At 33.8% G+C, this 17,102-nt stretch overlaps 1 protein-coding gene across 2 annotated transcripts in view; it reads left to right on the top strand.

Annotated features, from left to right (window-relative positions):
* Positions 1-17,102, top strand: part of LOC147067418 (apolipophorins-like) — a 98,536-nt gene that overhangs the window by 31,680 nt on the left and 49,754 nt on the right. For both annotated transcript variants that reach the window (XM_085953941.1, XM_085953940.1), the window contains exons 25-37: positions 150-358; positions 783-1,005; positions 1,645-1,799; positions 2,715-2,871; positions 4,204-4,428; positions 4,719-4,876; positions 7,539-7,638; positions 8,563-8,743; positions 9,602-9,777; positions 10,831-10,976; positions 14,120-14,380; positions 15,077-15,203; positions 16,599-16,734. In XM_085953941.1, the coding sequence (XP_085810067.1) occupies positions 150-358; positions 783-1,005; positions 1,645-1,799; positions 2,715-2,871; positions 4,204-4,428; positions 4,719-4,876; positions 7,539-7,638; positions 8,563-8,743; positions 9,602-9,777; positions 10,831-10,976; positions 14,120-14,380; positions 15,077-15,203; positions 16,599-16,734 (2,254 nt within the window). The remainder of the gene's footprint in view (positions 1-149; positions 359-782; positions 1,006-1,644; positions 1,800-2,714; positions 2,872-4,203; positions 4,429-4,718; positions 4,877-7,538; positions 7,639-8,562; positions 8,744-9,601; positions 9,778-10,830; positions 10,977-14,119; positions 14,381-15,076; positions 15,204-16,598; positions 16,735-17,102) is intronic.

The following is a 17,102-nucleotide window of genomic DNA, read 5'->3' as shown; positions in this document are numbered from 1 at the left end:
TCCTTTTTGGATTTTGGATGAGGGGGATTTGAAACGACATCTCTTGATCAAGGTGAGTAAAAGATTTTTTCAAGGTATGTTTCAGAAATTGTTTGAAAAGATGTCTGAAATAGTATTTTCATAAAGGATTTGTCAATTTGATTTTGTAGGGAATATATGATGGCATTGGGGGCGAAGCGTACCTAAAGGTTGACAACAAAGTTGAAAATACAACAAAATACGCATCTTATTTGCTAATAAGCCCAGACAGGAAGTATGAAGTCGATGTTACTATGAAGGGATTTGAGGACGCCGAGAAGAATAATGCAGACCTTCATTTCATCACTGCAGTGACTTTCCCAAACAAAGATCTTTACACGTAAGTATTCACTTTGGTTGTACAGTAGGTATGTACAGGAGGTACAGTATTTACCATTTACTCTCCCCTATTATTGTGAGATATTACAGTAGACCACAATTGAAATAAAATTTATACCTACCCGAAAGACTACAAGTCGAAGTATGCCATTATATAGGATACTATTTGCTTTTTTGGACACGAAAATGGTACATACGCCAAACTGGAAGTTGCTTCAATGAATTTTGTAGGGAAATCATAATAGACTCCATCTGGAAGAAGAATCAACATTTTTGACTATAATACAGTAAATCCTCGATAATTCCAATAGATACACAACACGGTTACATATAAGTTGTGATGCATCAGTGTCACCTGATGCATCGAAATAATCCTCATATGGCCATATTTTCAATGTGTAAAGATTTTTTATTTCCAATTTCAGGTTTGATTCCATGTATTACAATGAATATAAGAAAATCCTGAAAACAAAAACAACTTTCGCCAAGGGAACTGTAAACTATTTTGAATTTAACGCAAAGGTGGATAATAATATTGTAGGAGACGGAAAAATCTTCATTAAAGACCTTATCTTATTCAAAGCTGACTATGGCATGAAACAAAAGGATAGCAAACTAGGTGTAACAATGTCCGTTGAATTATACAAGGTAACACTATAATAAATTATCAAACTATACCCGATAGCTGGAGGGTGAGTCAGCTTTGCAAGTAGATATTGTCAGCAAAATATATCATGTGAGATGCACTGTTCACTGACTGTTCAATACGATATATCCAAGTAAACAATTAGCATAGGTAAAAGATTGCGAGATCTAATTCATTACATCCGTTGCAAGATTGCGCAATAATTAATATAATCAACTATAAAACTCTACTTCCGAGGTTTCCCTAGCTTTTTTGGCGATATAATGTTGTCTTAATTTTTTTTATCATAACATTGACCCATATGTTTAGCTTTGGGGCATAGTATTAATTATCATTATTTATAATTTACAACACTACATCATTTATATTTTCCTATGTAGGTGTTAATTTAATACTGTTATTGAATGGTGGTGAACTTAAAAATAAGACCATAATATACTTACTTGCTTACAGCAGACAGTTTAGGATAAAATTACACTATATTTATTTATTAAATTAAAATAGTTTTAAAAGTCTATTGAAATACCTAATTATTATATTTTTACAAAGATTTGCAATTAAAATATCTGATTTTGAAAAGTGTCATCTGACACGGGGCTATAATGTACCTACCACTAAGTAGTAATTCAATATTTTTTCAGTTCGACAGAGTTTACCAACTGGAGGTAGAAATGGTTAACAACATGCCAAAAATCACCGGAGAATGGAAATTATACACCGATTACAGTAAAGACAAAACAAAGTTTTATTTGCTGACCACCTCAAATGTCTTACAGGATGGAAAAGTGGACTCGAAGTAGGCAAACATTCATAATTTAATTATTATTATAACAAGATATCACAATTAGTAATGGCCGATTGTTTACAAAACTTTACAAAAAGTAATGCTTGATTAAAATTTTGTAATAACTCTATTTACTTTTAAGAGATGTGTTTCATCTACATATTATACATTATCATGCATGAGTAGACATTCTATTTCTCTTACGTGAATACTAATTTTGATTGAAGTGTCTCTCATAATGTCATCACATCTCATAATATTATCACATTTAAATAACATGCTAATTGCATCTAATGGCCGTGTCGTCCGCATCGAACGAGTTAATTTTGTACTTAATACATATACTTAAGTATTAACTTACTTACATATTTTTAAAATCTATGTAATTTGAACATTTTGAATTAATAATTGATTGTATCTATGATAATGAATTCAATGGATGCGTTTATATAACATTGTTAAAGTTAAATATTTATGTAGATTTATGTGAGATTAACTAGTTTGTAAAATGAAGTAGGTAATTATTACATTATTATCAATAGATTTTTAGGTCTCACGGTGGCCGCGCGGCATAAGCGTTGGACTATCATGCCGTGGGTCCCAGGTTCAAATCCTGGGTCTGGCAAGTACACATATTGTTTTTCAATATGTGTGTGAGTCAGGGTATGGACCTAATAGGTTGAGCAAGTGGCTGACATCCATTTCTCGTAAAAAAAAAAAAAATCTGTTAATACAAACCTCTACTCTGTGGAGGCCCATATGATCCTATTAGGATCGGACATGGTCGGAAAAAAAAAAAAATTGTCTGAATGATCACAGACGCTGAAAACCAACAATAATTTATGTAATAATATGTCACCCGATGACTTTTATTTGGTTATATTTTAACTATGCAAGTGAAATTAAAGAGATTCCTTTATTTTGCAGGAACTTAATAATCCATGGCGAAGAGCAAACCAAATTGAACTTTATTGTAACTAAAGATTTGGACAAAGGCTTTCATTCTCTTGATGCTAATATCATTGATGCCCGTGAAAATATTTATAAGATTGTTTACTCACAAAAGGATTTGGTAGAAAATGAGGTACAATAATAATTTTAATATATTGATTAACTCTAATAAATCATTTCAATAACCAGCATTTTGAAGTCTTACATTGTCCATGGAGACTAGTGGTCTAGTATGTTAAATAAAATAGTGCCAGATCACTGTTTTAAAATCTCCTAATCCAATTTTTTTCTAAAGCATATTTTTCAATACTGCGACAGAGATACGCAAATTTTGTGAAACAGTGACCACAACAATAAAATTATCGATATACAAAAAAGACATGAATTTCACAGTGCTGAACTAAAATAGACAATACGTTGTCACCTCGGAATAAGACTGACTAATCGCTTCTTTCACATTTTTATGCCTAGTTTACTAGGTATGAATAATATAATAGATTATTATTGCAGTCTCTGCATTTTCATATGCTTAGTATATTATTATCATTTATGTTCTCGATTCGGTTCGAGGAAGAAGTATTAACATCTTATATATCTTTTATTGTGTTAACTGTCAATTCATGGTGGTAATGCATTGTATTATTAATTTAATTTAATAACACTCAATTTTTATTATTGTACTTTTTCAGCGTGTGTTAATTAATATTTATCAGTTGAAAATGTCCCTCTGAGGCGAATGAAACCGGTTCAGTTATTAATTGATAAGTGTGATAAAAATTGGCGTTTTATTAAATTAAAATAATAATAATTGTATCTTAATAGTTAAAAGCCACGATGGCCGCGCGTCTTAAGCATCCATCCATAGCATCCATCCATCATAAGCGTGTTATGGGTCCCACGTTCGAATCCTGGGTCTGGCGAGTACACATATTGTTTTCAATTTTTGTATGAATCATCGTATGGACCTAATAGGTTGAGCAAGTGGCTGAAATCCATTTCTCGTAAAAACAAAAACTGTTAATACAAAACTCCACTCTATGGAGGCAGGCCCATAAGATCTTATTAGGATTGGACATGGTCAAAAAAAAAAATAGTTAAAAGACACTTTCTCTTATATTCTTATCATCTATAAAAAGATGAAGATGGAATGTACTCAGTTCAAAGTAAAACTCTCTTCATATCACGAATATGTTTAATATGTAAACTGTTGATTCATAATTTACAATTAGTTCTACAAAATTCTTCAATCCCAAAACCATTGTTTCAAAATAAAATCCAATTCCATGCATTTTTAAAATGCATTTTAGATTGTATAAAGAATGGGATGTATAAAACTGTGTTACCTACATAATATTAGGTGAACTTTTTTTGACTAATTGATACCTACTCGTTTCAAAATGTTAGTTTTGAGTTTAGAGATTGTGTAATACGTCTAATACATAAGATCTTTTCACTATCATTTAAGTTACGCAATATTGATGTACAATTTCGGTTGGAAAACATGGACAAAGATGGCGCAAGCATCATCAAGATCATCTGGGACACCAAAGTGGATGATTATAATGAGGAATCCGAACTTGGATCCGCTTATACGACATTAACTATGGAAAATAAACTTGGAGAAAACATGGCTTATCACTTGGAAGCGGCAGCCAAACAGACAGATTCGAAATATGAGGAGGAATACAAGGTATTTTCATGGGAGTCTTTTGTTATGCTTTCATATCATAAACCCCTAAAGAAACTCATTATTCTTATCATGAAAAGTAATTGAATAACAAATTATATAGCTTGTGGACACACCTGATGTGCGTACAGCATCCTCAAGTGAGCATTATATATATTTTACTTATTTATAAAGATGGTGCTGAATTATACTTTTTTGGAAGGTTGGGAATCAATACGTAGATTCTACGTACCACAGCATATATGAGTATTATTTTGACCTAATGCGATGAAAATATTTTCTTTAATTTTTAGTTGGAAGTGAACGGCACTAATCTAAAAGAAAATCTGAGTTCGCATGTTCGGTATGAAATTGATGATGGAAGCATCGACTATAAACTGAACATGGTACTCGGTTCACTTGCATCTCTTGCTCTAAAAGGAAAATTCACGTTTCCCGATGAAGAACAAAAGTGAGTGATTCATAATTGACTAAAAATCGATTTATTTAAAAGAGCTTAGACTAAACTAGAGTACATTGTAAAACATTTTGTATTCAAAAATTTCACAGTGCTTCCAGAATTGGTGACTACAGAAAAAATATATTCTTTGCGGTGGCAGTTTTGTTTGATCGAAATAAAAGAAAATTGCAGCCTGTTTTAAGATTTTGCTTTGGTTACATATTTTCATCCATCAAAATATTTGGTAAAAAACGTTTTTAGGCATGAAATATAGATACAAGATTTATATCTCAGTGTAGCTATTTTAATATTTGAAGATTATCGACTTCATTCACATAATATAGTTTCATTGTCTCTTTTTTAATTAAAAAGGGTTTTTCAGAGTGTTTGCTTTGCATGCATATGGTGATTTGTATTGTGACTTCGGAGGAACTCACATGTATGAAGTCCTCGGCATGGCCCCCATATCCTGAAGCGGACCCCCAGGCTAGGAACTTTGGCGGCCCCCCCTATCTATAGCTAAGGATACAGGCAGTGTAGCACTCTACAGTAGCGTTTTCCAAATGATGTATGCGGTAGAATTAATGTGTATATTTTTAGTGTTTTTTTTAAATATTTTAATACATCCATTTGAATTATGGAGTTGTCGAGTATCGATACACAAATAAAAATTGTATCTTATAAACACATAATTTTAAAGAATAACATTAGTGAAAATAGACTTTTTTTACTATTAGAGAGAATTTGTGATGTGTATTTTATATCACTTATGAGGTCGATTCGCCACGCCGGGCCCTGCCTGAGCCCGGGCCCCCAGGCTAGAGCCCTGTCAGCCCCCCCTTTGTGGGAGCCATGGTACTTGGATCTGGCTGGTTGGTGTATGAGAGTGATACATTGTGTGGCTTTGATATCATACATAGTATTGAATTAAATAACACAGATTTTTATTTTATAATTCCGCGCAGAATTATGTTTTATTACATTAAAGCATGGATAAGCATTGGTCTTATTACAATTTCATTTAAAGGGGTTTTAGATTAGGCACCGCACTGACATTATTTTAGGGGTTGATTCATTATTGCTGTCTCACTGTATGCACTTCACATGGTGTCACATGGCACTCTATGTCGTTTATTAAGAAGGTGTTTTATTTAAAGTTTGTGGTTGAAGTAAAAGTGGGAAGTTACCATTTTTGAAGGGACACTGCCCGAGACACCAGCATGACCTTACATTACGGGGATGTTTTTTGTACTGAAATTATTTTCAACCAGACCCTATCACTCGTAAGGTGCGGGGCGAAGGGAGGATTAATAGATTCCTAGATTTTCGCAGCACTCAGTTAACGGGACTGTTACCTGGGGGTAAGTGCGTTGCCTTGCTGCCAGGTATAATACCCTCCAGTTGGAGGCGCGTTATCTAACAAATGCATTTTGCGATAATAATATTAGTTGAAACGTTTCTTTGCAGGCGGGGCTTGTCAACTTTTGTCAGGAGTATGTTGATATAAAATTTTTGATGCGACATTAGAGACATTTTTTTATGAGGATGGTTACATTTGGTAATAGTATCTATCAATATATTGTGAAGTGACAAGTCGTCGCTATAGGATTTGTTTCCCGAATAGACCAAATGTCAATTTTACAGGAGACGAAAAACAAATTTCATTGTCGTATATTTTAATATCAGTAGATGTATCAATCATTCTTTCTATACTGTAAGATTGCAACATTATCTAAGAATAGATTCCAAGAATAATATACTGGTATAAATCATTAAATGCACAGAAAATACGTTTTATTTACAAGTACTCACTGTGGATATTCGGGAAATTTTTAGCGCTCTCTCAGAATAATGGATATTCGGGACAAAACATGGACGTTCGGGATTTAAGACCGTAGCGTATTGCTGCACGGCACACAGATTACTGAGTGGTCAAAAAGTACGCTCTTCAAATGTTATATTTATTTACATGATAATTGTTAATAATTACCTCAACTATTTAAATACTTAATGATCGTAATTACCCAAGTTCGTATGTAATAATAACATGCGGCAATCGATTTTTCGGTTTTTTTCGGATTAAGTAATAAAATAGTTTTTAAGTAATTAACTTTTTTTTTATTGAACGAATAATTCACAAGATTTAAGAATGTACCATTCTAATAATTGAACATACTTACATAATTTTTTTAAATCACTTCTGAGAAAATATATTATACGGTACTACTTCAATTACTAACCGCCGTCACGGTCATTTCTCCAATATTTTATGATGGTAGGTACTTACTCGTACTTGCTAACTTACTGCGTACTTGCGTAACGCAGAGATACTGATGCTCAAAGTTATCATCAACTAACGCCGCAAGCCCATTGCGACGTGTTATTTTTGTGTTACTCTCTATTTATACAGTACATTTTTGTACATTTTTACAGTTTGTACATTTTCTATGGCGAAATTGGTTTACACGAATCAGGGGTGAAACGCTGTTCGATGGTTCATATAGACGGGAGACAATAAGACGTGATAAGAATAGTAGCTATGAAGACATTGAATTTTTTTCTTACCTCCACTAAGGAAATCAAGTAAAAAATAATAACAACTCATCACTTTTTTCTCACATTTGAACCTGAGTATATAACGCTCTAAAATGTTATCAAAATTTTTGGTTTTTAGGTACAAAAACTATGTCAATCTCCTTGCACATTCTCAAGCCGAAAAATTCTTTTTTGAATTAGATCAAATATTTGGACCAAAAAAAATTGAAGAAAGCAAGGTTAGTATCTATTTTCTACATAATTTTTATGACTCATATAGTAGGTAAAAAAATACAAAGTTATTTTATTATTTCCACAACAAAATGCTATAAACAAAAAAATAATATAATTACCTAGTAGAGGATAGAATGAATACCGAATGAATGTGCACACATGAGTCATGACTAGTTGATTAAATCGACTTCAAAGTTAAATATGTGATCTAGTAAATAAGGTCTCGTTTTGTATGAGGCTCCACACTAGGTAATTATTTAATTTATTATAATTTTTAATTGCCTATTAACTTATTTATATAAAACTTCATTATTTTATATTCTACAAAAAAAAAAAATTTTCAAAAAAACATCTGTCTGGTATGTATAATATAAATTGATTGTCGACTTGGTCAACCAAATCGCACGTAACAATTTCCACTAATACGTATCGAGCTATAACACAAACGCAATCATACAAAAAAGACATCTAGACAAATTTGGTACATTTCACGCATAAAGACCATGCAAATGGTTACGCATGATTATTATAAAAAACACACACACATAATGTCAAAACTTGAGACTGTTGGTATAAAAACTTGACACGATCACAGTGATGAGTTTTTGTGTATACATGAGAGCTCTGGAAACAAAAGCGGCAGTTTTTTTTCGTAATATTTTGGTGAGTCAACAAAAATGTATAATTTCTTTCTTATAAGTACCTTTATTGTAATTGCTTTTTAAAGTCGACGATTGCTCAGGATGATCGTTGAATCTGGACGGGTCTGCGAGATTGCTCGTATAATTAGGGCTTTATTGGATTTGTCCATCCAAGGTAGATAAAAAGTTGAACACACTATATTATTTTTGTAAAATTATCAAGCGTTCATGAAATTATCCATTTTGAGCGCTGATGGACCTTTATTGGATATTTTCTTTTGTCAACAGTATTACACATATTCGGAAATTCAATCAAACTCTAGATTTGACATTGGCATGGCGAGTCATGTCTTTAATGTTCACCTTGTTAATGAGGATATGGAAAAGACAGGAAAACTATTCATTCAGCTACCAAAACTGGAGCCATTTATCGTGGAGCTGTCCAACTCTCAGAAGTTCAATAACAAAGGTAAAATATTTCATGTTGATTCATTATTAGCGTAATTATCAATTAATTAATTATAAGATTCACTTGTCTTGCTATTTTTTAGTGTATTTTTGTAAACAATGATAATAATATATATTTCCGAAAATTCAGTATTTGTGGTAAGTAAATGACCTTATTTGTCTTTCAATCTGAAATGTGTCATTTTAAAGGTTGTTTCTTTTTTCTATTGTAAGAGATTTTTAGATTAGAAATATATGCCCATTTTTATAAGTCAATCAATCAATGTTTATATAATAATCTACTTGATATATTAATATATCAAGTAGATTGTCTGAAGTTAAATAACGGCTATAAAATATTGTACCAAAGATGTTACACATAGAAGATGGAGCTATGCAATACAACTGACAATGAATAATTTTTTCTTTAAAAATTGGTGGCAGGGCGAAACTCACATTTCCAGAGGCCAATTTTATATTTACCTATTCAACATTTACTGTTTTATTTTATTAAAAAAATATACATATAATATGTATGCCAGTGTATTATTCGTTATAGTTTATTTTGTGAATGGAATTTTGTTTCAAAATGTACAGTCCTCTTCAGTTGAAAAAATGTGCTGACAAAATAGTTATAGTTTTTATTCACAGATGCCACTGTTAATTATTTATAATAATATTAATCATTATATAGGTTTTTTCTTTCGGTATCTTCAGGCTGTAAATACATATACCATAGATAAGTATTAAAGCCTGGAGATACCAAAAAACGAAATTCATGAAAACTCAATTCAACCTAGCACCTACAACCTTAGATTCCATTTTATATGCAACATGTGTATTATTTATTATCAGCATACTTAGGATGTTGCAATTACAGGTGATAAACTCCACACATCAGCCAGTTTTTATAGCAGCATGTCCGATCAAAAGATGTCATGTAACATCACTGGATACAGCATTTATCCTTTACAGATGCAAGGAAAATATAATGTAGAGCTTCTTCTGCCAGAAAAACTAGGATCAAAGACTGTTTCAACTGATTTTATTTATAATGTGAGTAGTCAATCAATCTGACGCACGGTTAAATGTTTTATATTAACAAATTTATTCAGCTCAGATTAACCGGTTAGATGCCACGACCGTATATATACGGTCTACAATTCCGTGGGCTCAGTGCCGGCCATAGTAAATGACCGTATATATACGGTCCACTTTGACACCTATTTTTACTATCCAATGACAATTATTTTAATAATACAAACATATGGTAAACACAGCAACATCTCTTGGAATCATGGTGTAATATTTTCGTATTTGCACAAACATTTTTCTGTTTTAAAATAGCTTCATCTCGTTACCGATATGTGTCGCTCAGCAGGGTTGACACACACGTGTTGACAATATCAGTCAGTTGTCTTGTAATATTTGCATTACTAACCTAACTTTGTTTTACGGGTGGAATACTGGAATATTGTGATTTTATAGTTTATTTCTTTTATGACAGTTTTATAATCTCGTGTAAGTTTTGTGACAACCCTGATGTTTTGTGAAATATTTGGTTTTGATTTTTTTAATAAATGGCGAAGCAGATGACAAATAGTGCATTTATTTGGTAAGTCTATATGATACACTATTAATATATTGCCAAAAAATATATATTTATTAGGTTTTATTTTTTAAAAGAAAATCGCGGCCTTTCATGCACGGCCATACTAAAACTCCCGGCATATAACAGGTTAAGGTACAGTGCGAAAATGATAAGTTGAAGTGTCATGGCCGCCGTCGTGGCGCTGCGATCTATGTCAATATTGTAGTTCTCGAAACGGCCACGCTTCATGTTAAACTTTCCGCACAGTAGTTTGTTAGTTTGGTTATAAATTGTTTGCATAAAAATGAGATGATATTTTGGATTTGGGTGTTTGTTATGACACTCTTAGTCAAAATTAGCATTTGCAATAAATCTATCACATTAATTATAACCCATGTCACGTCCACAAAAAATGATGAATGTATAAAAAAATCAATTTATTAAATTGAGAAACTATTTAAGTTAAGTGGGTGCTATTAATATATAGTCATGCTTAATAGTTATTTTTTCTTCTCCAGCTTATTTCGAAAAACGATTTCAAATTTGATGTCACCACTGAATGTGATAGTAAGAAATTCAATTATGCCATTATCTATGAATTCGATGCATTGGATACTCTTCACGCTGATATTAATGTGACATATCCTGACTCGGAGACGAAGAGGTATGTATATATGTATTTTTTTTTTTTTAATACAAAGTATGTTTGTGTGTAATATCTTTTGAAGTTTCGAAATCTGTCAAAACATTATGAAAAATATATATATCTCATTCAAAATTAACAAAGTTTCTTCAAATCAAAAAATCAAATCAAATCAAATTTATTTATTTTACATATAATGAACATAACAAATTATAAATTCAAAGCGTTCACGACATGACATAAAATAAGTGTTAATAATTAAAAAAAAATAAAAATACAGAGAAAAAGTAATAAAATAAGAAAATAAATTAAATAAGTAACAAAATAAAAGTAGATGGAAGCACACAGAGTGAACTTTGATAAACCCTATCTTAAAAACTTATAAAACAACGTCCACCTAAATTCACCCTCACGTAAGTGGAATATATCAATATCCGAAGCGATTTCATTAAGCATGGTTACTGCCCTCCCAATTGGCATTACTAATGGCAGGTTAGTTCTGCACCGTGGGAGAACAAACAACGCATGCCCTCGATTCCTAAGGTAATTATCAGAGACACACAAGCCAATACCACCAAGAATGGCAGAGTTCACATTTACGCCGCGTATAAGTCTGAAAAAATATGTAGCTAAATAAAGATCCCTTCTAAATTTTAAGCTACAGTATGTAAGCATCCCTAAGAGAAAATCAGTCGGATAGAGCCACGGATAATATCCATACAACCGAAAGTAAAGGAGTCGTAAAAATTTCTTTTGGACTCTCTCCACCATAAGGCCGTACTTCAACTGATGCGGGGCCCAAACGATAGACCCACTCTCAAGTCTGCTTCTAACTAAGGAGTTATAGAGAATTTTTAATACCGTAACATCCGAAAAGACCCGGGAAGTACGCAAGACAAAGCCCAACATCTTTAGCGCCTTTTTACAAATGGTATCTATATGACCACTAAACGTCAGTTTACCGTCAAATGTAATTCCAAGATCTCTTACAGATGCTATTCGCGAGAGAACTCTGCCATGCATCGAGTACTGGAAAAACAATACTCGTGAGGCTTTAGTAAACGATAAAACATTGCATTTATCAATATTGAAGTCCAGTTTGTTACGCCTGCCCCAATCTAATATATTATCTATATCAAGTTGAAGTTGACGACAATCGTCCAAGGTGACAACTTCCATGAAGAGTTTCAAGTCGTCAGCAAACAACAAAAACATAGCACTTTTAATTACCAATGCTATGTCATTTATAAAAATCGTGAACAGCAATGGCCCTAAGTTTGAGCCCTGGGGGACACCAGAAAATGTGTAAAAGGTCTGTGACTGATAAAGGCCGTACGAAACGTATTGTTGACGGTTCCTAAAATAACTCCCGAATAGCTTTAAAAATCGATCCGACAATCCAATAAGTTGGAGTTTTTCCATTAGAATATCGTGATCGACTCTGTCAAATGCCTTCGAGAAATCATTGTAAGAACAGTCAACCTGGCTGCCTCTATCTAGTACTGACGACACATAATCAGTGAATACCATCAGGTTGGTTTCCGTTGATCGGCCTGCTCTAAATCCATGCTGTTCATTCATTATAAATGACTCAATTTTTGGAGAAATCATGCTGTGCATGATCATCTCCAGAACTTTTGCTGGTGCAGAGAGAACAGCTACCGGCCTGTAGTTTTCTACTGACGACTCTGTACCACTCTTATGAATTGGAGTCACCTTCGACATCTTCCATAATTCCGGAAAGATACCTGTCTCCATTGTAAGATTATATATATATGCAAGTGGGCCTTTGACAAAATCAACACACCCTTTTAAAAAAAATGTAGGGACGTTATCCGGTCCCAAAGAGCGCGTATTCTTAAGTTTTTTAATAAATCGAAACACGTCACCTTCATCAATTGGGAAGATGTCAACGGATTGGGCACCGCATGATCGTTTTCTTGACGTTGAGGCGACATCCAGATTCGGAATACTACTTGCGTAGACGGACCTGAAATGACCAGCAAATGCTTCTGCCATTCCATGTCCAGTCACCTCTTCGCCCTTCCAAGTCATCGAATTGGCAAATCCACCATCCTTTCTTAATGATTTTATATAATCCCAAAACGATTTAGGATTTTCGCGAATGCAATCCCTTACCGATTCCATATATGTTCGATAGGCCAGCCGAACAGCTTGTCTCACTCTCATACGATAAAGGCCAAACATTTCATAGTCATGCTGACCATGCTTAGCCTTCCAAGCTGTATGATAGTAGTGTTTGACTCTAATGTCTTTAATAATTTCCCGTGAAAACCACTTCGGATATCGTCTTCCACCTCGACATAGTGACTTCCTTGAAAAACATTTATTAAACACATTATATACAACATTATAAAAGTATTGTACCGCCTCATTCACATCAAAAATCTCACGCAACTCACTCCAATCTACTTCACTCATTAAAGAGTAAAGCAGCTTGAAATTTCCACCATCAAACTTCCATCCCCCACACCAGTTAGCTCCGTGTGAGGGAATTTCCGTTCGCAGCGGGCGAATCGCATGAAATACGTGTAAAAAAACCAATGTAGGGTGGTACACATCCTCTCGTATCAAAGGTAATGTACATCTCGAAATTGATAAAATAGCGTTACTGAAAATCCTATCCAGAAGTCCACCTTTAGAGTTAAGAATATCATTGTACTGGGAAAATCCAAAAACAGCACACAGAAATTCCAGTTCACTCTTGACCCTTTCACCGCTGCGCGCTGAGTTTAGGTTAAAATCTCCCATCACAATAACCCTCTTATCCCCAAATACGACGTTACTAGATAACATTTTTTCAACAAAAAGTTTATACGCCTCCACTTCACTTGCTGGAGGAAAATACACGACACAAACGTAGACAGTTTCTCCGTTACAGGTTAGTTTAACCCAAAGGTCCCCGTTAGAAGTCTCCAAAATACGAAAACGTTCGGCCTGCAACCCTTCTATATTTCTAACTCCCAGGAGGCAGCCTCCTCCCTGCCTGAGGCCTGTTCCGGAGTCTCGATCCCTTCTAAATACAGCATAATCACTACCAAAATATTCACGACTGAAAACACTTATGTGACTGCCGCTTTCAATTCAATGAACTATAAAATTAAATCAATGAGATCGAAGCTACTAAAAATAAATCTTTTTAGGGTTTACATCAAGACTGAGCATTTGTCAAGACCTGAATTCAATGCTCAGGCAATAATTCAGAACTATAAAGACTTTGATATGGATGTTGCCGTCGTTGGAAAACTCAAATCCGTTGAGGACTTCAAGATCACGATGGACGTGGACTGTGCGAAGGCGGCTTTCAACAAGGTTCACTTTGAAGCCGTAAATGAACCCGATGACAAACAACAACACGTTAAGGTCATTGCCACTGAAAAGGGAGAGAGTCTGCTGGATGGAGTGTAAGTCAATTTTATTTTTTTAACACTAATAATACCCAATACGGATTGCAACCAACACAAATTGTCATCCAATGCTTACGGGCCGCACAAAATTGTGTTTTTGTTAATTGCTTTTCAAATGCAAATTAACATGTTAATTACAAAATTAATTAAAAGGGCCTGTAAGCATTGGGTTAATACTACAATTATTCTACAACCATATATGATCATGCCTTCAATTACATAGTGCTATAAATGTTGTTTAAAAGACAGAAGCGGGGGTTCAGGCTAGACATGTACGTGAAATATGGAGAAACTAAAAAAAGGGGGATTTTTTAGTTTCAAAATTCACTACTAAGGCGTATTATAAATATATCATGGCTAAAATTTATTCCTAGCTTATTTGGTAAAGCTTACCACCTAGAATGAGAAGGGTTTCACAAATTGTTAACAGAATTAAAAATAATACCTCAAATGCATAATTGATGATATTTCTGTGTGATTAGTAATTGTAGCTTAATTCGGTAGGCATTTAGAGGTAGTTGTTACGTGTGCTGTACAGCTTTTGTAGTTCATGAATCATAGCACCTTGAGACCAGTCAGTCATACGAGTCTTTAATAAATGAATACTAGTAGTTAAGCACATGGTGGTGCAAGACTTCATAGTTGAGCAAAACATGTCTGTCTGGAGTGTGACTGAAAGTTTGTCATTTTCAGAATTACTTATACAACCAAAATTGAAAACGAAATGCTGTTCGTCATTGGTACTGGAAAATTGACACTCAGAGGGAAAGAAGAAACGGCTAAATTCCAGTATTCAAGTAAAGATAAATATGAAAAAATTGTGAGTTAAAAATTTAATATTATATACGAGGGTGGGTCAATAAGTCCTTAGAAAAGCCGACAGGTGGCGCGACTAGTACTGTAAGCGGTTTGTTTTCATGCAGCGGCACTACCGATTCAGTATGCTGCGAAGTTTCAATCAGATTGGTCGGGTTGTTGTTTTTTATTTTCGTACATTTAAAAAAAAAATTTGCTTGTTTACAAAAATGGAGAAAATTGAGTTTAGAGCTGTTATTAAACATTTTAATATAAAAGGGTTAACAGCAAAGGAAATAAAAAATGAGTTGGATTTAGTTCACGGCATATCTGCTCCTTCACTTGCAACTATTTATAACTGGTTAAATGAATTTAAACGTGGTCGTACATCAACAAAGGATGAACCACGCTCAGGACGTCCTGTAGAGGTGACTACACCAGAAATGATCAATAAAATCCACGATATGGTGTTAAGTGACCGAAGATTAAAGTTGAGTGAGATAATTGAGGTTACAGGGATCTCAAAAGGTAGCGTCATTTCTATTTTACATGACAAATTGGGCATGAAAAAAATTTCTGCAAGATGGGTGCCGCGTTTGCTCACAGTCGACAATAAACGCAATAGGGTGGTGGCCTCTAAAGCCCTGTTGTCGCTCATGCAACGCAATCCGGATGAATTTTTTCGTCGTTTTGTGACTGTAGATGAAACATGGATACACCACTATACTCCCGAGACGAAAGAACAGTCAAAGCAGTGGATTGCGAAAGGCGAACCATGCCCAAAGAAGGCGAAAACCGTAAAATCAGCTGGTAAGGTTATGGCTACTGTATTTTGGGATGCACGTGGAATTATTTTCGTTGACTATTTGGAAAAAGGAAAAACAATAACAGGGGATTATTATGCATCTTTATTGGACCAGCTAAAAAACGAAATTGAAGAAAAACGGCCTCATTTAAACAGGAAAAAAATCCTCTTTCATCAGGACAATGCCCGTGTTCACACATGTTTATGATCAATGGCTAAAATTGAAGAATTGAAGTTCGAATTGGTCGACCACCCACCGTATTCGCCAGATTTAGCCCCCGCAGTGACTTTTTCCTTTTCCCAAACTTAAAAAAATGGCTAAGTGGACAACGTTTTTTTTTCAAATGAAGAAGTCATCGATCGGACAAATGCTTATTTTGAGGACCTTCCGAAAACTTATTTTTCTGACGGTTTAAAAAAAATTGAGAAACGTCTAACCAAGTGTATTGAGCTCCAAGGAGAATATGTTGAGAAATAAAAAAAAAATACAAAAATAAAAACTGTTTTAATGCTTTTTTCTAAGGAATTATTGACCCACCCTCGTACCTCCATCATATAAATCATAATCTGATAAATATTATTATGAATATGTACTAATGATATATTTATTTTTAGACATCTTTTGTGGGATCCATTGGAGCTAATGAATTCAAGGTATCACAGTACAGTGTACCGGATAACTACAACTTCATCACTTCATACTGCAAAGATAAATCGGACTGTGCAAACTTCGACCTGAAGTCTAAAACTCGTAATGTCATACATTATTATTACATACTAGAAAAAATACCACCTGCAAACATTCTTGGATGTGGCTGAGTTAATTTGAGAGAAATTATTTTTATTGTTGATTTTTTAACACTTTCGCTTCAATTTATCCACTCCCAAAATCTCTTCATTTTGAATCGTTCATATTCTAATAGCAATTGTCCTTTTCAGGGATATGTCATTTTCAAAATTGTATATCCAATCTGACACTACTTCTTCTATCTTCTACTACTATCTGCTTTATTCCTTTCCGTTAATCTGTCACAAATTAATTGTAATGTCGTTTAATACTTTCTATATACTCGATATGCTAGTACTGCACTATAAGAGTAATAGATGTTGGCCACTTTA

The sequence above is a fragment of the Rhyacophila brunnea genome, unplaced genomic scaffold, assembly GCF_057557595.1.
Source record: "Rhyacophila brunnea isolate RB1 unplaced genomic scaffold, BYU_Rbru_1.0 scaffold_4, whole genome shotgun sequence".
Taxonomy (NCBI): Eukaryota; Metazoa; Arthropoda; class Insecta; order Trichoptera; family Rhyacophilidae; genus Rhyacophila; species Rhyacophila brunnea.
Note: the sequence above shows the minus strand (reverse complement) of the source record. Positions and strands in the feature narration are given on the sequence as shown.